Raw genomic sequence first — 23,306 nt, forward strand, 5'->3', positions numbered from 1 at the left:
TTATCTGCCTGGGAAGGGTGGGTGCGTTTAGCTGTTTGCCATGTTACTGGATCCCAGAGTTCTGGACACATCAAACATCCAAACCAGGATAAACCAGCACCAAATTTCAGTCACTGTTTTTTGTTTTTACAGTTGGAGCCTTTCGTGGCAAAGTCTTTGGGGCCAATCAGTCATTTGGATCTGTTCACGGCCTCTCTGCCACCGCTGGAGAAAGAAGCCAAAACCAGGGCTAAGAATGTGCTGAGCTTGTTTGAAGAGGAGGAAGAGGAGAAAATGGAAGATCAAGACATCAGTAAGATTGAGCAGGAGGAAGTAAAGGTGAGCAAAGAGCAAACTGGCTCCCTGGCTTGCCTGCAAACCTAGGGCTTGGCTACGCTTGAAAGTTGCAGCGCTGGTGGAGGCTTTCCAGCGCTGCAATTAGTAACTGTCCACACCTGCAAGGCACATCCAGTGCTGCAACTCCCTGGCTGCAGCGCTGGCTGTACACCTGGTCTGCTTGGGGTATAACGAGTGCAGTGCTGGTGATCCAGCGCTGCTCGTCAAGTGTGGCCACACACCAGCGCTGTTATTGGCCTCGAGGGTATTAGGAGATATCCCAGAATGCTTTTAACTAAATTACTCTCTTTGTTTTGTTATGCAGCCTCTCTTTGTTTTGTTGTAAACTCGGAGCTCCGCGGCTCCGGGAGCTGCTTATCTAAAAAACAAACACAGCTCCTGTTTGCTGTGATCAATCTGTACCTGACTGTGAACAATCAAATGAGAAACCCCCCTGCCTGTCTCATTCACAGGGGTTGAGTGTTTGCTTGATGAGGAACAGCGGGGGCAGAGGGGAGAACGGGAGTCCGTTGGATGCAGGCTGTTTGCAGTTAAGAGTTAAGATTAAGGGGTCGGGAACATTTTCTGATTTTGCAAGTCAGGAAGCTAACATACAGTGTTGGCTCCAAAAATCCACTCTCTCTCTCTCCCCCGCTCCCTGTCACACTACACACCACCCCACCCCCCTCTTTTGAAAAGCACGTTGCTGCCACTTGAACGCTGGGATAGCTGCCCATAATGCATCACTCCCAACAGCGCTGCAAATGTGGCCACACTGCAGCGCTGGTAGCTGTCAGTGTGACCACACACCAGCGCTTTCCCTACACAGCTGCACGACCAGCGCTGTAACTCCCAGCGCTGCAACTTTCAAGTGTAGCCAAGCCCCTAGTCTCCCTTTCACCCCCTCTCCTTACAATGTTCCTGCTCCTTTGTCTCACCTGCTGTCTAGAACAGCCATTCTGTGTTTCTGTAAAAGCAGCAAAGAATCTTGTGGCACCTTATAGACTAACAGACGTTTTGCAGCATGAGCTTTCGTGGGTAAATACCCACTTCTTCGGATGCATGTAGTGGAAATCTCCAGGGGCAGGTATATATAAGCAGGCTAGAGATAACAAGGTTAGTTCACTGGAGATTTCCACTACATGCATCCCACGAAGTGGGTATTCACCCACGAAAGCTCATGCTCCAAAACGTCTGTTAGTCTATAAGGTGCCACAAGATTCTTTGCTGCTTTTACAGAACCAGACTAACACGGCTACCCCTCTGATCTGTGTTTCTGCTTCATCAGCACTTCCCAATCCTGTCTGAAACCAGCTTTACTTGGCTGCCTGTTCCTCTGGAGCTCTCTTCTCTGATCAAGCTCACTGTATCTAGCTCTAACTCGTGTGTGTGTGTGTGTTGATACTATCTGAAATTTAAACTGTTACTTTAAACAAAGCTGCCTGGGGTTGGCCTGGCACATAGGACCAGAGCTCAGATCCTGAGCTAGCTCTGAGATTGCTGTGGCGGGAGGGGCTGGGAATGCAGAGGTGCTTCTGATACCTCCCTTCACCACTCCCTCCCCTCTTCACATCTGAGCAGGTGGCTCTAACAGGAGCCATTTCCCATTCTGAAAGGGGAGCTTAGCTCCGAGCGACCCGTATTTAAGTGGTATGTGAACCTTGAGAACCCGTTGTGCTTCCTCAGGACAAAGTACTGTAACTCACACCTCTGTGCCAGTGAGCCCGACCTGGAGAGCACAGAGTTCCTTTCTGACGGAGCACCCTGAATCAGCCCATCTCACCGCTGCCCTTTTCAAGCAGGCGCTGCAGCATTCCTCACGTTACATCGCCAGGGTCTGCAAGGCTGGACCCAGTGCACTGTGTGTGCGTATGTTAATGTTTTTTAATACAGAACTACAATTAGGAGAACTCGTGAACAACTTCATTCATTTGAATGCAGTGGGCCCCTACATGCTAATAAGTCTGAGTCCTGTCGAATGCAATGGGCAGCAATTTCTGGAGCTGATGACTCCTGGTGGAAAAAACTCTGCCTCCAGCCCCCACTAGTTTGAAACCAGGTGGCTGGTGGCCTGAGCATCTCTGCTGATTCCTGCTGTGGGGCATCCCAAGTACACCGGATATATTGCGAGCTACTTGATGTGCTTTCCAGCAGACCGGGGCACATAATAGATTTTTTTCAGTTCACTGGCAGTTCTGAAAACTTGGGTGGAAATTTGGTTTAGTTTCAACCCTAAAAATGTTTAGGCTTTCAGGCAGCTTGAGAAAAGCAAGCAAAGGATTCAAGAAACAAAGTGTGATGGCAGGTCTTGGTTATGAGTTATAGTGCAGTGATTAGAGTAGCGAGCTAGCATGTGGGAAGCCCAGGATCAATTCTCCTCTGTCTGATGTGGAGAAGGGATTTGAGTTTGGGTCCCCTGGCAGGAGAATGCCGTAAACTATGAGATATTCTGATGTGGGATCCTGCATCTCTCCTGTAGAGAAGCTTTTTATAAATAAACTCAACTGTAAATAAGACTCTTTGTTTTCAGTTTAAACTGATTTTTACCGAAAAATCCCTAGTTTTACAAAAAGTGTTTTTTTCCAGTGTTCACCTTACTTTTGTATCATTCAAATATGTAAAAAAAACTTGTTTTATTAGGAAGATAAATACATTCCATGAGAGAGATGTATTACAATAATACATGAGTCTGTGTGTGTATATGCAAAGCTGCCTGTTGAAATAAGGCTAAGTATTAATCTAGAAGATGCACACAAGAAACCAACAGGTGTGCATGCAAGCTCTGAAGTGCACATGCATCTGAATGTACTGATGAATCTCATGTACACATTTCAAGCTGTTGTCAGATGATGGTTTAAAGATCTGACACACTAAAATGGGAAGAAAATGAAAATCTGTATACATTTTAGAACATAGAGTATTCAAAAGTTTAAAAAAAACAAAAACAGGAGAAAAGGATGAAGTTGAATGTATGTGCTGCACATGGTGTGGCTCTATTAAATGTAACTATAGACTAATAGTTCTAAGTCTAAAACAGTAAATTGTTTATTCAAATGAAAAGTTTTTTATTTGAGGATTAGAGATATATTGTTTTCTTAAACTCGGGGTGGCATTGTGTTTTGAGTTCTGTTTTAATTCTGCAGCAAACCACATGAAATTACATTAGTCAAAGCATTAATTTATTTTTTCCCATATCCTTCAGTCTACTAAAATAAAACCAATATTTACCCAGAAAAATTAATTTTTCACTGATTTTTTTTCCACTTGCTTTTGTTGCTGTTGCAATAAACACCGATTAAGTTCCTGGGGGAAAATAAATTAAAATAACAGAAAACGAAGGACCTTAACTATAAATAAATTACTGAATAGTCACTGGAGTGGGGACTTAACCTTGGGTCTCCCATATCATGGGTGAGTGCCCTAACCACTGGACTACAGAGGAATTTACACTGGGTTTCTCTGGCCCAATGACTGTAGAATTGTAGAGATGGAGGAACCTTGCGGAATCATCGAGTCCAGCCCCCTGCGCTGAGCCAGAACCAAGTAAACCTAGAGCATCCCTGACAGGTGTTTGTCCAGCCCGTTCTTAACAACCTCCAGTGATTGGGGATTCCACAGCCTCCTTGGAAGCCTGTACCAGAGCTTAACTTCCCCTAGAGTTAGACAGTTTTTCCAACTATGAATTGCTCCATGGTTTACGCTCAATGTCGATGCAGTAATTTGCAGTGGGTATGTTCATGTTGGTGTCTGAATCTGCCTTCTGGAGCCTAGTCTCCAGGTCTGTTTTACATCAATAAGTGAGTGCCGAAATTGACATCTGTTAGACTTCCCGTTGCTGAGGGCTTGTCTTAATAGGCAAGTTGTACTGTTAAACTGGTGTTTAAATCAGTTTAATTAAACTAATACAAACCTCTGTTTGAACACTTAGATATAAGCCAGGGTTAAATCTTTTTATTTATTTGTGTGCTGCAGGGGGCTTAGTGTTTAGTTAATTTGATTTGATTAGTTAAACTGTACAACTGTGCCTGTGAGTATAAAGACCAGCCTGGCTTGCATTGCAAACCCACTTCATTAGTGTATGAGTGTGATATGGGGAACAAACTGTTGGTGGGTTTTGTAACTCTGTGTGTGTGGGTTTTTCTCCCCTTCCCTCAGCCCGCTGAGAAGAACTCTCATTCCAAAAGCACTGGAGTGTTTCAGGATGAGGAACTTCTCTTCAGTCAGAAGCTACAGAAAGACAATGATCCTGATGTTGATCTCTTTGCCAGGTCCAAGAAATCAGGGGTGAGTTCAAAGCCCTGTTCTAAACCTGTTATTTAAAAATGGATTCTTTGAAATGTACACATTGTAACATTGCTCTGATGTCCCTTACTCCAGTGTTCTGGATAAGGTCGGTGACCACCAGAGAGGAACGAGTAAATGTGAATGCAGTAATCAGCAGCTAGAAATGTGGCTTTGACCTAGGTGGCATTCTGTCTTTATTTCCAGTCCGCAAAACTCCATGTGAAGCCGTCATCTGCAGGGGGGCTCTTTGGAGATGATGATGAGGATGATCTCTTCAGTATTGCTAAAGCAAAGCCTCCGGTACTTGTCTTTTTGTTGTAAATGACTTCTTTAAAAGATGTAGAAAAGAGATGTGTGTGTGGGTGGGGGGGGACATAGATTTCTAAGTGAAATCAGTTGTGTTTAGAGTAGAAACTTGTTAAAGTGACTCTCTTCAGTTAGTGGAAGCTTGGTCAACAGACCTGTTCCCTGTGTGTATTCAGGTTCACATCAGCTGATTTTAGTGACAAATGCATGTTTTTATTGCTTGGTTTTTTTGTTTTTGTTTTTTGTGTTTTACTTCTGCTGAGTCACCAAAGCTACAGGAGAATGAGTTGGGCTCTGTTTCTCCTTGTGCATCATCAATGAAACTGTCTGTTTCAACTGGTCAGAGTTGTGCAAGATCACTGGGGCAGTAGGGTTGCCCTTATGTCACTGAGGTCTTGACTTGTTCTGTAGAACCTTTACAAAGGTGACGCTGTGTGAGATGGCAAGAACTCCAGCCTTGCTCCCTGATTCCCAGGCAAGTTTGCACAGGTGACCATTCACAAGGTGGCTTAATAAGCCAAGCCCACTTGATATGGAAAGTAGAGTTGTTAAACATGGACGCCTACAATGCTGCCACTTAGTCACTTTTCATCCTAGAACCGCACTTGCCATAAAACAACCTATGAATTGTTTTGAATTTCTGTGCTATGGTTAGAACTTATTTTTTTCCTAAAGCAACTGACTTTTGTTGGGGAAACTAATCAAAATCAAAATCTGGAACTGACTAGACTTCTTTGACTGATCTAGAAATTCAGCAGAACAAGGAGTCTAACAATCCCTCCCTTCTCATCTTCCTCACAATTAATTATGGTGTATTTAAAAATACTAATACTATTGTTCTACAACATTATGGCTGTGTGTGTGTGTGTGTGTGTGTGTGTGTGTACACACAGAGAATCTGTAGTTATATAAAACATGCACAAGCAGATGTTATGGTTGAGCTAACAATCTTAATGTTAAGATGACTTTGGGGGGGTGGGGGAAGGAATGAATGAGCTATATGCGCTCTTCCAGCCCTACAGTTCTCTAATTACCCTTCACACTCTGACTTCTGTATATTTGACTAGCAAATTAGTTTGTGTATTAGCGGGTGAGTTCCCATTCTCCCTCCACCCCCTTGCTCTGAAGAATTCACATTGTATAGAGCTCTTATTTACCTGGTTGGTTTATCAACAACTCCATTAAAAGCAGTCAAACATAAACCTTCCCCAAGCTTCCTCCGCAAGCATGACTGTGCCTCGGCTTTTCCCTGTAGGACTTCTCCGTCCCAGACCTTAGTTCCCTCAGTCCAGAGATCCAATCCTTGTTACCTGCTTGGACCTTAGAGATTCACTTGCTAGTATAACTTGCCAGTAGTTCCCTTTGTGCATGACTCAGAAGAACTCTCTTCACCCACAAATAATGTCCTTGGAAACCTTTTGCAGATTGGCTTAATGTAAGGCCTTAAGTTAGTTTTAATGACAAACTCCAGGCACAACATTTAGGGAACAATCAGGGATAGTATGGTCTACAGCATGAGCAAGAGCAGACAAGCAGGGTTCTGGATGGTCTCTGTTAAACTCTTAGCAGTTCCGAATGCATTTGCTAACTTTAAGAATTCTTAGGCTTTCAAATATACTGAACCCATTTTTCTTTAACTTTAATCTTACTTTACGTCTCAGTCCATAAAACGAGCAAAGCTGTAAAATCAGTAAGAACATTCCCAACTTTCAAGTGATATAATGTTGGCAAACTAATTTGGAAAAGGGTGCACTGAACTAATAATCACACCTAGGGTCGTGTTTACTAAAATTATGAGCATTTGGCATTTAATTAACTCTTTTTGAAATCAAGCAAAGAGCCAGTCCCCAGCAAGGGTGTGCGTATTTAAAGCCCTTCCTCCTGCTGCCTTATGTGAGGGATTTATGTTATGTTAGGAGTTAACTTTTCGTCAAGCTAGAAAAGATTGATTGGAATTCAGAAGGTGCAGGAAGGGATAGACAGCATGCAGAAAACTATGGTCTTTTACTTGCCCATAAAAGAAAGTTATGATGTAAAATATTTTTGCAGACTCATTTTAAAAAAATCTTCTAATTTCAGAAAGTAGCAGAAAAGAAAACAATAGTGAAAAAGGACAGCTCTGGCCCTTCTGCGGAGAGCAGTAAGGGTCCGGAGAATATACTGAGTGCCAAACAAGATGAGGTACCTAAACCAGAAACCACTGAGGTAAGCATCTAAGTTCAATGGTTTAAACAAAGCAAGCAGAAGAGGGTTTGTTGGTTTTGTTGTGAAAACTGATCATGGAGACTGACTCTTTGCCTCATCCGTGGCATAGCAGCATGACCTGCTGTAACTCATAAGATTACATTTAATATTGTACTTGGGAAAACTAGAACAGCAGTTCCCTTTCCTAAAAGGTTGAGGCATTCTCTTTCACTGGGTTTAAAATGCTGTTGAATTAGAACAGTAGCATATTACACCTGCTTAGCCCTGGGCTATATGAATACACCAGGTGCAGGGCAATGGAGAATCAGGCCCATTGACTTAATGATTTAGTGAAAAATGAAGATTTATTGACCTTCCCCTCCTGCTAATATCTTTTTAAAAAATATAAAATAAATCTCAATTTCTCTCATGGACGTGAGCTTTAAAGTGTGGTTAGGGTCAGAAGAGACTTTCTTACCTAATGACACCTGCATCTTTCCCCCTCTCCCCACACCCCGTCCCGTGTTCAGCACCCTGCCATGAATTTTATTGTCCGTTAATAAGACTCCTACTTCTGTTGGCCCTGCAGAGCCAACGCAGCTCTGGGAGAGGCAGCTGGATTGTGTTGTGGCTTGTGCCTCAACAGAATTATCAATTAGATTCCAGCCGTAGCATCTTGTAACTAGATGGAGGAGCCTCGGATAAGTTTGCAGGGCTGGCAGTTAGAGAGCCCATCTTTTTACTTGTAACCTGAGCACCCCTGATGTGGAGATGCTGAGGCCTGGTCTACACTACAGGGTTAGGCCGATGCAAGGCACTGTATGTCAACCTAATCATGTCGGTTCCTAGACTACAAAGCTGCTTCTGCCGAAGTAAGTCCCCTGCTATGCTGACATCATAACTTCACCTCCCATGAGCGGTGTACCGCTTTTGTCGGTGTAGTGAGGGTGATGCAGTGTCCGTGTAGACACTGAGTTACTTACATTGCCTGTTGGCTGTCAGCCTTGCGTGGGGCTGACAGCTGGAGCCCCATCCCAGCAGCCCCAGTGCTGACAGCCTGAGCTGTCAGCCAGGCACTGGGCTCACAGTGGGGCCCCCCTCTACCTCAGTGCTGACAGTCCAACCTGCCAACCTGTCAGCACCGGGGCAGCTAGGCTGCAGCTGTCAGTGCCCCACTTCAGTCGCTGGAAGCGCTGCTAGTAAGAATGCTCACTCCCGACAGAAAGCATAAGCGTGGATGTGAATCATAGAATCTCAGGGTTGGAAGGGACCTCAGGAGGTCATCTAGTCCAACCCCCTGCTCAAAGCAGGACCAAACCCAACTAAATCATCCCAGCCAGGGCTTTGTCAAGCCTGACCTTAAAAACCTCTAAGGAAGGAGATTCCACCACCTCCCTAGGTAACCCATTCCAGTGCTTCACCACCCTACTAGTGAAAAAGTTTTTCCTAATGTCCAACCTAAACCTCCCCCTCTGCAACTTGAGACCATTACTCCTTGTTCTGTCATCTTCTACCACTGAGAACAGTCTAGATCCATCCTCTTTGGAACCCCCTTTCAGGTAGTTGAAAGCAGCTATCAAATCCCCCCTCATTCTTCTCTTCTGCTAAACAATCTCAGTTCCCTCAGCCTCTCCTCATAAGTCATGTGTTCCAGCCCCCTAATCATTTTTGTTGCCCTCCGCTGGACTCTCTCCAATTTATCCACATCCTTCTTGTAGTGTGGGGCCCAAAACTGGACACAGTACTCCAAATGAGGCCTCACCAGTGCTGAATAGAGGGGAATGATCACATCCCTCGATCTGCTGGAAATGCCCCTACTTATACAACCCAAAATGCCATTAGCCTTCTTGGCAACAAGGGCACACTGTTGACTCATATTCAGCTTTTCGTCCACCATAACCCCTAGGTCCTTTTCTGCAGAACTGCTGCCCAGCCATTCGGTCCCTAGTCTGTAGGAGTGCATGGGATTCTTCCGTCCTAAGTGCAGGACTCTGCACTTGTCCTTGTTGAACCTCATCATATTTCTTTTGGCCCAGTCCTCTAATTTGTCTAGGTCCCTCTGTATCCTATCCCTACCCTCCAGCGTATCAACCACTCCTCCCAGTTTAGTGTCATCTGCAAACTTGCTAAGGGTGGAGTCCACACCATCCTCCAGATCGTTAATGAAGATATTGAACAAAACCAGCCCCAGCACCGACCCTTGAGGCACCCCACTTGATACCGGCTGCCAGCTAGACATGGAACCATTGATCACTACCCGTTGAGCCCGACCATCTAGCCAGTTTTCTATCCACCTTACCGTCCATTCATCCAGCCCATACTTCTTTAACTTGCTGGCAAGAATACTGTGGGAGACTGTATCAAAAGCTTTGCTAAAATCCAGAAATAACACATCCACTGCTTTCCCCTCATCCTCAGAGCCGGTTATCTCATCATAGAAGGCAATTAGGTTAGTCAGGCATGACTTGCTCTTGGTGAATCCATGCTGACTGTTCCTGATCACTTTCCCCTCCTTTAAGTGGTTCAGAATTGATTCCTTGAGGACCTGTTCCATGATTTTTCCAGGGACTGAGGTGAGACTGACTGGCCTGTAGTTCCCTGGATCTTCCTTCTTCCCTTTTTTAAAGATGGGCACTACATTAGCCTTTTTCCAGTCATCCGGGACCTCCCCCGATCGCCATGATTTTTCAAAGATAATGGCCAATGGCTCTGCAATCTCATCGGCCAACTCCTTTAGCACCCTCGGATGCAGTGCATCCGGCCCCATGGACTTGTGCTCGTCCAGCTTTTCTAAATAAAAAATAATAATAATAATAATTGGAGATATACCAATCTCCTAGAACTGGAAGGGACCTTGAAAGGTCATCAAGTCCAGCCCCCTGCCTTCACTAGCAGGACCAATTTTTGCCCCAGATCCCTAAGTGGCCCCCTTAAGGATTGAACTCATAACCGCTTTAATTACTGTGGTGACTGTATGTTAACGTAAGTTGATTTAATTTTGTAGTGTAGACAAGCCCTGAGAAACACATTTTTCTGGCCCTGTAAACTGGCCCAGTCCCGCTCTCTGGACAGACGCCAGCCTGAGGAGACCAAACTGCTGGATCCCAGATGCTTCTAATCCCCACCGGACCGGTTGCTGTTTTCTAGCTCTGGGTCTCTTGGGAGCACTCCAGGGGCACATCCCGTGTCTGACACCCTTCTTGGGCAGCAGCACCTCACAGTCTGGCTCCCTTTAGACCCCAGAACCAGTGCCTTGGCCCTCCTGAACCACCAGTTACTTAGACATGTCCCCTTCTCCCTTCCCAAGAGTCCCCCTGGCTGTGGCAGCTCTAGTTACCTGGTTACCCCTTCAGGAGCCACGTGGCAGTAAAGCAAGGCTCACGGGCTTAACAAAGGGATATCTTCGCTCTTACAAAAGCAAACAAATGTTAGGGATCATTAGAAAGCAACACGCTCCTGAGGGGAATTGCCTTCAATCCGATGTCACCACTCTTGTGAGTTGTGAGTTTTGGCCAAGTTCTTGGGCCAGGCAGCTCTTCTTGGTGGTCTTGCTTCTGCTGCTGTCTGGCTTCCCTTACATAGAGAAAGCACCCCTTTATTAAAATCTGTCCCGTTTCTCAATGTGCTGCAAGCTGGGTGTAGGTCCAGGCCCTAGTCCCTCTGTCAGCCTTCTTTGGAGAGTGTTGTTGAGTCATTGTCCCTACTGGAGAAAACCCATTGTTCTAGTGAGCAAGAGCCTTTCTGTGTTGATGGCCCTTAATTGCTCTGTCACAGCTTCTCCAACACAGTCTTTTCCAAGGAGCATCAAGGCCCGCTGCCCCGCATTCGCAATGGAGGTTACGATTGGAATTCACAGTATGACATGGACAGGCCTATCCCCAAGCTGTATGCAGTGTTGTTCTAGCCGTACTGGTCCAAAGATATCCTCAAGCTGTCAACTCACTTTTTAGAGTTGAAGTAAGTGGAACAAGGAACAAGAAAATGGCTTGAACTGAAGTGTTTTGTGTGTCCCTTTAGCTCTGTTGTTTTTCAGCTTGAATATTAGTGATCTAGAGTTTCCTTGTGCCTCCTGGAGGTTCAGCTTGCTGGCGATGCCAAAATTGGGTACACTGATATATTGTGACTTTACTTGTTTAAAGATCTGTCTGCAAGGGAGATGGCATAGGAAACGGTGGACGGATTTGAGCATGAGCTAGTGTAAAGTGGAATCTAAAAATTATAAAGCAGCCTTTGCATTGCTGGGCAAAACTGAGTGTTGTGAGGATGAAGAGGGACTTTAGGCTTTGACAGCAGCAATGAAAATGCAGTGAAGAAAGCCGGGGGGGTCTTTTTCAGGCACCTCGAATTGTGCTAGGTTCCTTGTAATCAAACACACAGCCCCTGCCCTAGAGAGCAATCCTCTTGACTTGACAGTACATGAGTGGGTCATCAACAGATGTAGGAAGGAGGGAAAGGGTGGTGACAAAAAGTTGGTGCAGTTATGTGTAGGTCATGTACATACCCTGATGGCCTGGCTCCTTTTAATTGGGTTCCCATCCTTTCCTTCACTGCTTGGCAGCAGTGAGTTTTGGGAAGAGAATTGAATGAGGAGGGGGAAGCCTAGACTGTCAGACTTGAGTGTTCCATGCATACTGGGCAGCAGGGAAAGAGAGATCCCCTTTGCTCAAAGAGAAGATGAAGGCAGTAACGTGGTTGGCAGCACTGGTGTGACAGGATGCCATGTAGGAGGAAGTGAAAGGAGATCAGATCAGGTATGTAGGCAGGAGCTATGTGCTGTTGGGCCTCAGGGACCAGGACAAGACGTGGCAATAGCTGCCTGCCTGCGGGGGCCGTAGGGAGATGAAGTTAAGGGTTAACTGTGTGAGCTTTGGGAATGAAAAGCGCTATGCTGAGAACCAAGTGTTCGTTGCAAGGTCACCTCTCCAGCTCTTGCTGAGTAGTCGAAGGGACCAGAACTAGCTTCTTCCCTCTAGATATGTTAAAATGCAGGCTCCAATCAGTGTGAAGATTTCGATCTCATTTATCCAGCTGATTTTTAATCCAGTGTAATTTTGTGCAGAAATCCACAGGTCCTGCTCTCATTAAAACCAAAGAGCCCTCGTCTCGGATTGGAAAACTACAAGTAATTATTTTATTGGCATTTTGACTCTCTGTCTCTTTCAAAGAAAAAAAAAATCTTCCCTGCCTCACTAATGGTGCTTTATTTTTTTTAAAAAACTCCTTTTTACTTCATCTTCTCAGGCTTCTTTCCAGACGCAGTTGATTTTCAGTTGTTGCTTTCTATATACTGCATGTTTAATGCTTTTTTCTTGTGTTCAGTATGGAGGCTGATTCTGGGCAGCGGTATCTGTAATTTTTCATCTGAATTGAGGGAACTGTTCCCTAACTTACTGTAACTTTCTTCAGCGCTGCTTTTCTCAAGCATGTACAGAAACTTGTTGGACAGTCGGCCATGGATTGCTTGTAATTCAGTATTACAGTAGCCTCTCCTCAGAGCCCCATTGCGTTAAGCTCTGTAAAAACTGAGTGAGACAGGTAAAGGATAAATGAAGGGTGCAGAAAGGGAGGCACAGAAAGGTGAAGTGACTTGAACAAGATCAGTGACGGAGCTAGAATAGAACCCAGAACTCCTGAGTCTTAGCCTAGTGTCCTACCCACTAGACCATGCTGTCTCTTTGGTACTCATCTGTCTCTACGGAAACACTAATGCAATTTTGTTCATGGTTTTTTAGGCTAATTTAGCTATTAACCCAGCAGCCTTACTACCCCGTGCAGTTCCTAAGGTCTCCAGTGTGAAGCCTGCATTGCCAAATTTGGAGACTCCCTTGCACGAGCCGGATGGTATAAGAAGTGCTGAAACCTTTTCTGCTGCAGGAAACAGTGAGGAGGCTGGTGTGAGCTTTGATCATCCCATGCAAGTGGATACCTTGCACAGTGCTAATAAGGTAATCTCTGTGCCTAGGTTCTAAGGTGCTTACAGAGCAAATGAGTCAAATTGATTTCAAAATTCAGAAGAGAACTGTGTTTGAGCAGTGGTTATGTGATCTTAAAAGTCATTGGGTTTTATGGCCTGTGCCTTAAGTACTTGGCTGCATGTAGGGGTGGTTTGCTCAGTTGGGGTCTACAGAAGTAGAGGATTTTCCTCCTCTAATGACACAATACTGTTTAGGCCACAGAAGGATAGCAGCTGTACTTCAGCATAACTCTCTGTCAAATCTAGTTGGGAGACAACTCCATTCTAATCCTTATAGAGGCATTCCTCCACGAAACACCTTAAGGGCTACAGAAGAAACCAGTGATGCTCCTATCAGTGCTGTCCCTGTTCTGTGGATAAAGAACATCGTTTTCCAGGGCATTCATTCTTGATTCCTGCCTGAGCAATAAATCCACTCTGGGGTGGGAGGGGGAAGTTGCTGCTCTGAAGTGACTGCTCTTTCCCTCCTGAGTAGTTGGTTTTCCATTCATGCCGTTATTTTATTGACTGTAAATGCCATATTGTACTTAAAGGTTTAATGGATCTTTAAATGGAATTGAACCGAGCAACTAGAATTTCAATGTGGAGGTTTATGGATCCATAAATCTCTTGTTTTCAATAGAAGTGACTTGAACAAGATAATTGAGGGTCTTAACATTGATTTTTCTATCATAACTAGACTGATCATTACTAGACAAGAAGCAGGAGGAAGCCACAAGGACTCAGCAGATGTTGCTGCTATAATAATAATAATTAATGGATGATATGACCCTGTAGTACTGGTGGGGTTGTGGAGCTCCCAAATTAGCACTAATCCATTGCCTTGCAGGAATCCTTATTTCCAGTGCCACATGCACTGTGCTGTGAAAACCCTTCTCTAATGCTATAAGCAGCATGATCTGTAAAGGGGAAAGGTTGTAGCACCTGAGTCTAGCCACAGAGGATGAGCTGCACAGCCTCAGACTTCTCTTTAGAATGGGGAACCTCCACACTCATTTTTTCCCACACCGATCTGTGATAGATGTATGAGAGAGCACACTGTGAAATGTTCTTCATTGATCCCTTTGTGCTATTTTACCCAGTATTGTTGCTTCTTGGAGCCTTTAATTCTAGGTTAATCTTAAACTCCCTAAGATATAAAACAGTCCTAAAGTAATACACCCCCGTTCTTTGCCCCCAAAGGCTGAATCAAACCAACTGTCCCAGCAGTCTCCCTCCCCTTTCAAACTAACCCCCTCCACAGGGATTAGTCTTAAAGTCAACAAGGAGTCCGGTGGCACCTTAAAGACTAACAGATTTATTTGGGCATAAGCTTTCGTGGGTAAAAAAAACCCCACTTCTTCAGATGCATGGCGTGAAAGTTACAGATTCAGGCATTATATAATGACGCATGAAGAGAAGGGAGTTACCTCACCAGTGGAGAACCAGTGTTGACAGGACCAATTCAATCAGGGTGGATGTAGTCCACTCCCAATAATAGATGAGGAGGTGTCAATTCCAGGAGAGGCAAAGCTGCTTCTGTAATCAGCCAGCCACTCCCAGTCCCTGTTCAAACCCAAATTAATGGTGTTAAATTTGCAAATGAATTTTAGTTCTGCTGTTTCTCTTAAAGTGCGTCTCCCATCCACGTGGTATCACTACTCTCCAAACACGCCCTTGTTAATACACAGACCCATGTCCCATGATAGACATATAACTACTGTGTTCCTCTCTCACAAATACAGAACCTCCAACCCTGAAGCACAGCAAACCTGTCTGGCTCGGCTTTCCGCTCCAGGGTAGTGCTCAGTAACATGGAAAATGTCAGTGCCCACCCTTACCTTCCCCCCCGGCTCTGCAAAATCTCCCTGCCTATACACGGTACTACAGGGACTAGAATAAAGCCTTCAGGTTTTTGCAGCAGCAGAAAGAAATGCAGGAGGCTGTACTTCAAATAAATGAAAGTCAAAAAATCAGCTAAAATAGAAAAATCTGTGTTCAGGTGTTGGATCATATGACTAATAAAATCTGAAATAAGCAGGAGGGACTGGACAACAAAATGGCAGATGAAATTCAGTGCTGATAAGTACAAAGTAATGCACATTGGAAAACACAATCCCAACTATACATATAAAATGATAAGGTCTAAATTAGCTATAACTACTCAAGAAAGAATCCTGTGGCACCTTATAGACTAACAGATGTTTTGCAGCATGAGCTTTCGTGGGTGAATACCCACTTCTTCGGATGCAAGCTCATGCTGCAAAACGTCTGTTAGTCTATAAGGTGCCACAGGATTCTTTGCTGCTTCTACAGAACCAGACTAACACGGCTACCCCTCTGATACTCAAGAAAGAGATCTTGGAGTCACTGTGGATAGTTCTCTGAAAACATCTGTTCAGTGTGTGGCAGCAGTCAAAAAAGCTAACAATGTTGGGAATCATTAGGAAAAGGATAGAGACAATATGATATTTGTCTTTTTATCTATATAAATCTTGAATACTGCATGCAGATGTGGTCGCCCCATCTCAAAAAAGATATATTGGAATTGGAAAAGGTTCAGAAAAGGGCAACAAAAATTATTAGGAGTCTGGAACAGCTTCCGTATAAGGAGAAATTAATAACACTGTGACTTTTCAGCTTGGAAAAGAGACAACTAAGTGGAGATATGATAGAGGTCTATAAAAGCATGACTGATGTGGAGACAGTAAATAAGGAAGTGTTATTTACTCCTCCTCATAACACAAGAACTAGGGGTCACCAAATGAAATTAATAGGCAGCAGGTTTAAAACAAAAGGAAGTATTTCTTCACACAACGCACAGTCAACCTGTGGAACTCCTTGCCAGAGGATGTTGTGAAGGCCAAGACTGTAGCAGAGTTCAAAAAGAACTAGATAAATTCATGGAGGATAGGTCCATCAATGGTTATTAGCCAGGATGGGCAGGGATGGTGTCCCTAGCCTCTGTTTACCAGAAGCTGGGAATGGGTGACAGGGAATGGATCACTTGATGATTACCTGTTCTATTAATTCCTTGTGGGACACCTGGAATTGGCCACTATCAGAAGACAGGACACTGGTCTAGGTGGGCCTTTTGTCTGACCCAGTGTTCTTTTAAAAAACAAACAAACAAAAAAACAAGAAAAAACAGTATTCTGTCAAAATCCTACTGCGAGATTGCTGCAGGATTGTGACCCAAGCCAATAAAGAACCTTCATACCAACACTTCACTTGTGTTAATTTTGCTTGTGTAATGTGACTAATGCTAATTAAGCAAGAACTGTCAAGGAACACTCTCTGCACTGAACTAAATAACTTGGCGCAAAGGGTTGATAGTTTGAACAGCAGCCAATGGACTCAAGTTGGTCATTGACCTCGATGCAGGGTGTTTTCTGGCGATTTGTTAATACTGTTATGGCACAGGGTTGAGGGTCAGGAGCCCTGTATTCTGCCATTGACCTGAGCACCCTGCTTTGTCTGCCTGCCTCGGGTTTCTTGTATTGCCGATCTACCTCACAGTGGGGGCTGAGGCAATATGAAAGTTTGCAGAGTGTGGTGGCTCTAATATTAAATTTTCCTTAATGTTAATTAAATGTAACAAAAAACTACAAAAGTCTTCTCAGAGCTGGGATTAGATTTTGGTAGGTCTTTGGGTCCCCATCATAGAATAAAACGTGGAAAGCTAGAACATGAGGAGAGCAGGGTCCCTGTCAAGTGCATGCCTCTCTTCATGCCATTAACACAACCTGATCTCCCTCTTCTCACAGAGCAGGATCAAGGTGATGAGAAAACGAAGGCCTCCCTCCAGGACAGCCCGGCGGCTAGCTGCTCAAGAGTCCAGCGAGAACGAGGAGCTGAACAGCACAGAGGAGCCGCAGCTGCCACTCCCCAGACAGAGCTCTGCATTAGCGGATGCAAAGGAGCTCTGCACTGCTGAGCCAAACGCTAAGGGAAGCATAGAAAACATGTTGGTGGCTAAGCTGCCATCACCAATAGATGGCGGTAGCCTGTCACCTGGAATGGCCGGAAGCCCTTCTGGGAAAGGCCCAGGCCAAGAGGATGACTTGTTTGGGTCCGACTATCTCTTTGTGAAAAATTCAGTGTCGAAGCCAGCAGCCAAAGCTAAAACCCTGGAGATCTTGGCCAGCAAGCCCCTTAAAAGTGGTGAGAAGAAGCCTCCTCTGTCAGTGCTGGATGATCAGGGCAGCAATGATCTCTTCCAGCCCATACTGCAGAAAGCATCCAAGAAAAGCAGCCCTATCTCTTTCCTGGAGGATGAAGATCTCTTCACTAGTCAGAAAACTGTGAGGAAGAAGGGGTTGAAACCCACCACCCAGCAAGACCTTGACCCAAAAGCCCAAGATATCTTTGAGGTAATGGCTGATTTATTGTTTTTTTCCTAAATAGAAAGGGAGGAAATATATCACTAGGGCCTGGGGCAAAATCATTCTGCCTTCAGCACAGAAGGAATGGGGCCTGTGTGGGCCAAGTAAGGCTAAGCATTAGGTTTGGTCCTCTGCTGAGCTGTAGAAAATGCTGTCCTCTGAATCTCACTCTTACTTACCAGAGCAGAGGGCAAAAGGGATGGCGTGTGGACAGACAGCGGGTGTGTTTGAGGACCTGGCTCTCTCCCTGCCAAGGGAATGCTTAGCTCCCTCTGTGACCTGACTGCTGCTACGTGACGGGAGTAAGTGAGCTACAAAACAACGCTGATGGTAATGCAGGAATTAGGCCCCGATCCTGCCTGGGCCTGTCTGTTGCCCTTAACCTTGCTCTTACATGTTCTGCACCTGGTCTGTGCAGTATCAGCAATGACTAGATCTCTGCCCGTGCCAAATTGGAGACTTAATCCTAACCTGATAGAGTTGTAGTGCCCAGGGTAGTTACAGGACTTCCAACTCTATCTACTGCTGCATGTAGCTGAACCCGAATGCTCAGTTATCATGTCCTGTACTGATGCTGTTCAATTTATGCTTTGCTCCAAGGATGATATATTCGCAACAGAAGCCATTAAACCTCTGAACAGAACAAAAGAGAGAGTGCTGGATTCTAACCTTTTTGATGATAACACTGACATTTTTGCGGATCTCACCATAAAACCAAAAGAAAAGAAGACCAAGATAAAGGTGGAATCCAAATCCATATTTGATGATGATATGGGTAAGGCCTTCTTGGTATTACTTGATTGTCTTTATCTTGATTCGGCCGTGTGTTAAATCCACAAGTGACAAAGGATGGGTTTTAGAACTTCCCCGTCCCCCTCCCACCACCACCCCCACACAGACCTTCTCTGTGTTGGATTTACAGTGTAGAGATATGTCTTTATAAGTGTCTGCTCAGCAGTCTTAAATATTTTACACTAGAGGCCAGTTTGTGTTGGCCTTACTCTCACAGAGGAGTACCTCACTTGACAAATAGTTCCCACTGATTTTAATGGGGAATAGTTCTGCTGTGTATGGTACTATTCAGTGAGTGAGGATAGCATAAACTTGCTGCAAGTACTTGGAGTGGGACTTTCAAATCAATCACTCCTGACGTCCATCTCTTCCCATTGATGTCAATGGTAAAACTCCCATTGCCTCCAATAAGAGTGGAGATAGCTCAGTGCTGAGTGCTTCTGAAAATCCAGCCTTAATTTTTAACTATTGAGCACGGTTTCCCAAGAGCTTTTCATGAAATGTATCAATAAAAATTTGGACAGAATGAATCTGAAAGCACGTGATAAGGAAAACTACTTTCATTCCAAACTATGGGACGTCTTGACAATTTCAAAACTGTTTCCAAACATTTTTCAAACAGAAAATTTTGTCCGAACTGAGCATTTTCCAGCGAACAGTTTCAGTTCAGATGAATTCACAATTTCTGACCAAAAACCATTTTGTCTAAAAATTGGCACCCAGCTCTAGTTATCCTACAGTCTCCAGCACTAGACCTCACTGTTCGCAGTGGCATTTCTGGCACTGAGGCACCTAGAGCACAAGTCAGAAATAGCCATGTAAATTAATGTACCTTCACCCTAATCTTGCGTCCCTTCCATTCTCAGTTGGTTTAAGGGCACAGCACCTCCAGATAAAGGATTCGTGCAGGGGCGGCTGCTCAGTGCTCCAAACTAGGTAGTGCTGCCTTCAATGCACCAGCAGGACTCCAGGGAGGACACTTGAATTTCTTTGATCAGCCTGGCAGCCCCAGAACAGGACTGGCATAGCATCTTCCCTAGCTGTTTAGCTCAGGGCTGGTAGCAATGCCCACCTTGGCATTTTACCAGAGGCTGTCACTGCCTGTTGAGCCTTTCCTGCTGGGAATGCTCTCTTTCCACCTGCACCCAATCACTCCTAGTTTATTGTATTTGCAAACTAATTATGATCCCCTGCCCCACCACCATCACTTTCATTCACTGCTTAGCCTAGATGTACATATTTAGTTCCTTTAATCTCTCCTCATAAACCCTGTGATTGTTTTAGGGATTACCTAGACCAGAAAGGGCTTCTGTCACCACTAGCCTTATAACTTTGGCTGCTTTCATGCTAGGCTGCTGTGGCTCACAGCCCTGCCGCCAGTCTACAGGCATAATCGTGTCTCTTTGCCTTCCAGCAGCCTGTACTCCTTGGCAGGGTGACCACAATAGCCTGTCTGGTCCCAAGGCTCCCCAGATCTGCCCCCCAAATTCTTAACTACCAGCCACTCAGACTTTTCCTTTCTTGTTTGTCATCCCCCCCAAAGAAGTGAGACTAACCCCCAATTATCAGTCCACTTGAGGCCACACAGTTTGCACAACAGAGAACTGCTTGGGGTTCAAAATAAACAAAATAGCTCATTTAATAGAAAAAGTACAGATTCAAAGGTGGACTAGTCAGATAAAGCAATGCAGGCAAGTTACATGGACAGTGAACATAATGATGCCACTTCACCTTCTGCATTACATGGAGAGCCTTCATGTCAAACCCCTTCCCTTCTGACAGGGTTTGCAGGGGGCTTTTTCTTTCTGCCTGGCAATTCATGGTTACACAGGGCAGGGGAAACACCCTCCTTCCTTAGTTTTCCAAGACTGAGGAGGTCTTTTCCATTCCGATGGCTTTCTGTTACTTTCATGGTCTGCCCTTCTCTCCCTGGGTTGTACGGTGCTGGGAGTTAGTTTCATGTAAGCCACTAGCCTGGGACGTGCCCCTCCCTGCTCGCCTGCTTCCTGACAGCTGCGAGGTGAGGGGGGAGTTAAACCTTTGGTACAATGACCATGTTCTACACACATACACCCGCTTACGTTCAGAACCATAACCTGTATACACCCTTCCCAATGACCACCAAGTTCAGCATTTTACTTGACCTATATTTACACACAATAGCATTATATACAGCCAGTTGATTCAGTTGCTTATTCTTCGGGGTGCAGACCCCCGTCTTTCCCTGTGAGTGTCTGGAGCCTGACTGTGTCAAAGCCATCCTTCTGATTCTTATAGTGCCTCTCTCGCTGCTCAAAAACTTCTGGGCATTGTCTCCACCTGTGCTTAGGATGCTGCCTCCTGGGGAACTGAGCATTCCTCTGCAAGTAGTACTGCTTTCCCTGTCACAGAGAACAGGCTCCCTCCTCCCCTTCCTTTAGTCCCCGTGTTGTAAGCTAGGGCTGTAACTTCATTTCCCTCAGCACCCACTACACTTCCCGTGGAAGCCAGGAGGACCCTGAATGGCTATGAAGCTAATCTCTTGCATGGCTTGTTTTGGAGGGCTGCCAATTGGGATTTACTCAGTACTGCTGCCTTTCTAGACTGCTCTCTTGTGCTGAAATTCTATCCTGGATTAAAGCTGCGTATCCCTATGATCACAGCAGTGGCCGTGTGCAGCGGAGGGGGAGGGCAGCAAGAATAGACTCCTCACACAGGCAGAGTAGCACGTAGTGGGAGTCCACCTCTGATCTTTGGCCCACGTGTCCCTAACCTTCAGCATTCAGAGCCCAGATGAGGGGCTTGGTCATGTGGTTCCGCAGGTGCTCTGTGTGCAACTGGATTAATGTGTACTCACTGAGTCGGTGCCAGACTTGTACACAGATGCTAGCATTACCACACCAATGCGTAGGAGAGGATGCAGAAAACGTCCATCAAACAATAGAAACCTCCCAAGCCCTAGCTGTGTATAACGTTTTATTAACCCGTAATTGACCTTTCTGGCCCACCATCATTCAGTGGTCTCTTTTTTTTTTCCAGCTGCTTCTCAGCATTTCTTCTCCTCTTCCCTCCCCCCAAACACATTTGGGCCAAGTCCATCCCACCCCTTCAGTACAGCCCCCAAATCAGCCACCACCTGTGGTGAACCCTACTGAGCTTTGAAGTTATCTATTGCTGCTGCTGCCCAAATGGGACACCCCACCCTGCGGGGGGGGAGAGAGGGCTGGCTCTGGTCTATTGTTTAAGGTCACTGCAACAGAAGAAACTAATAAACTCCATACTAAAGTATTAATGGCCCCATGAGTTTCACTGCCTTGCATGTGAATGAGCACAACAGCATCTGTGAAAGAAACTGGGCTTGTTAAACCTCCATCTCTTCTGACTCTGAGAATGTTTCCCAGCGCTCTCCCGTTGTGCCTGTGATCAGTATATGCCACTAAATGCATTTCTAAATCCATCCTTGTTCTGATCCCAGGTGAGCCACGCTCTCCGCTTTACACTGCTGCTTTAAGGTACCTGATTTGCAGAGCCAGCGGTGCCAGCGACAGTAGTAAAAGTTCCCCCCACATGTACGTCTTTCCCAGCTCACTTGGGTAACAATGCTGGCAACTTTTGCAGTTTGTTTTAGCAAAAAAATCTCATAATTCTTTGAACCTGGGTATTCCCAGACTGCCAGCCGCAGGAATGCCTTAGTGGGCCAGGGGAATGTGAATGTTTGTACAGTACTTAGGAGATGAAACGTGTTAATCAGTAGAACTCATGTGTGTGCATGCATGAATAATACATTCTCCAAAGGGCAAATCTGTAGACAGGAAGTATGACTTAATGGTTCTAAAGCACAGGACTGGATGAGTCTCTAAGTCTGCTCCCAGTTCTGTCGCTGGCTTCCTGTATGGTGCTGCTGGGTGAACTGCAGAGAAGTTAAGTGACTTATTCATCTGTGAAATGGCTATAATGCCTAACTCAGCATTGTGAGGCTTCACTTGTTCAGTGCTTTGAGATCTCTGGCTGGCATAAATGCCAAGTGTCAGAATTTCTTTCGTTCCCCTCTCATTGGCTATATCTGGCAAAATCCCACAGCTAAAAGCTCCCCCATATGCCCTCACAAATACGTTTTCATGTCACAAGCAGCAGGAAAGTGTTTATCAGCAAAGTGTCCTTGGCAGTAACTGCTATGTGCTGGGGATTTTTCTGTGTAACGTCTTATGTCTCGCAGCAGCTTCTCTCCTTTTTAATCACTGTTTTTCTCTTTCTCTAGATGATATCTTCTCCTCTAGCAGCCAAACCAAGGCGTCCACCCCCAAAGGCCGATCCTCTCAGACAGCCTCTGAATCAAAATCTGAAAGCAAGGCATCAAGTACATTTGATGACCCACTGAATGCCTTTGGAGGCCAATAGACAATGGTGGGCGTTGCAGAGAGAGGGCCCTCTCTGCGAGGTTATCCTGACCAGTACTAGTACTCTTATGTCAGCTGTCTTTGAGTAGAGAATCTGATGACCATGGACATTCGAATGACTGGCTCCCCACTTTACATGGTTAGTATCTCTTCCCTGCACTGGGTCTAATCACGCCTAACACTGTAAAAAGACTCTCCAATCGTAACTTTCTGCAGTCCTGTTTCAGTGCTGCCCAGATGACATAGCTTGTGCAATACCTGCGATAATGTAATCTATTATACAAAGTGTAAGTTCTTTTATTGAACAGATCTATAGAAAAAAATCACTGATATTGTGAAATAGTAAATGGTGTCTGCTAAACCAAGTCCAGCTGTGCTTGTCTTGCTTTCTGCTCTGCTGATGGCTAGCAGCCTCTGCCTCCAGATCCCAAAATGGGGAAAACCAACACCAGATCTCTCATTGGGTCAGCAGTCTGTCTGCTGGGTGCATCCTGTAAGTTCATGTCAGTTCCTCCCATCAGGGAGCAGCTTTACCTCTTGTTTCTTACAGATTGGAGCATGTTGTCGGTGCTTAATAGATAAATCTTCCCGGAGGAGAGGATGCCAAGTGAGAACTAGAGGAATGGAGAACAGATTTTTGCCCATGACTTTATCCAAGCTGCTGAAAAATACTGGATTGAGGCAAAGTTTCCATTGGTATCGGTGGGAGGA

General features: G+C 45.2%; 1 protein-coding gene across 5 annotated transcripts in view; it reads left to right on the forward strand.

The window, feature by feature from the left end:
- LOC120368846 (WASH complex subunit 2A-like) overlaps positions 1 to 22,960 on the forward strand; it is a 57,317-nt gene extending 34,357 nt beyond the window's left edge. For 4 of the 5 annotated variants that reach the window (XM_039481502.1, XM_039481503.1, XM_039481504.1 and 1 more), the window contains exons 22-30: positions 133 to 318; positions 4,471 to 4,599; positions 4,804 to 4,899; positions 6,985 to 7,110; positions 12,149 to 12,211; positions 12,822 to 13,034; positions 16,810 to 17,415; positions 18,028 to 18,202; positions 22,457 to 22,960. In XM_039481502.1, the coding sequence (XP_039337436.1) occupies positions 133 to 318; positions 4,471 to 4,599; positions 4,804 to 4,899; positions 6,985 to 7,110; positions 12,149 to 12,211; positions 12,822 to 13,034; positions 16,810 to 17,415; positions 18,028 to 18,202; positions 22,457 to 22,596 (1,734 nt within the window). In that variant the 3' untranslated portion in view covers positions 22,597 to 22,960. The remainder of the gene's footprint in view (positions 1 to 132; positions 319 to 4,470; positions 4,600 to 4,803; positions 4,900 to 6,984; positions 7,111 to 12,148; positions 12,212 to 12,821; positions 13,035 to 16,809; positions 17,416 to 18,027; positions 18,203 to 22,456) is intronic. The other variant, XM_039481505.1, reaches the window with a different exon arrangement.
- Positions 22,961 to 23,306: the final 346 nt, after the last annotated feature.

This window comes from Mauremys reevesii, linkage group 7 (genome assembly GCF_016161935.1).
Source record: "Mauremys reevesii isolate NIE-2019 linkage group 7, ASM1616193v1, whole genome shotgun sequence".
Lineage (NCBI taxonomy): Eukaryota > Metazoa > Chordata > Testudines > Geoemydidae > Mauremys > Mauremys reevesii.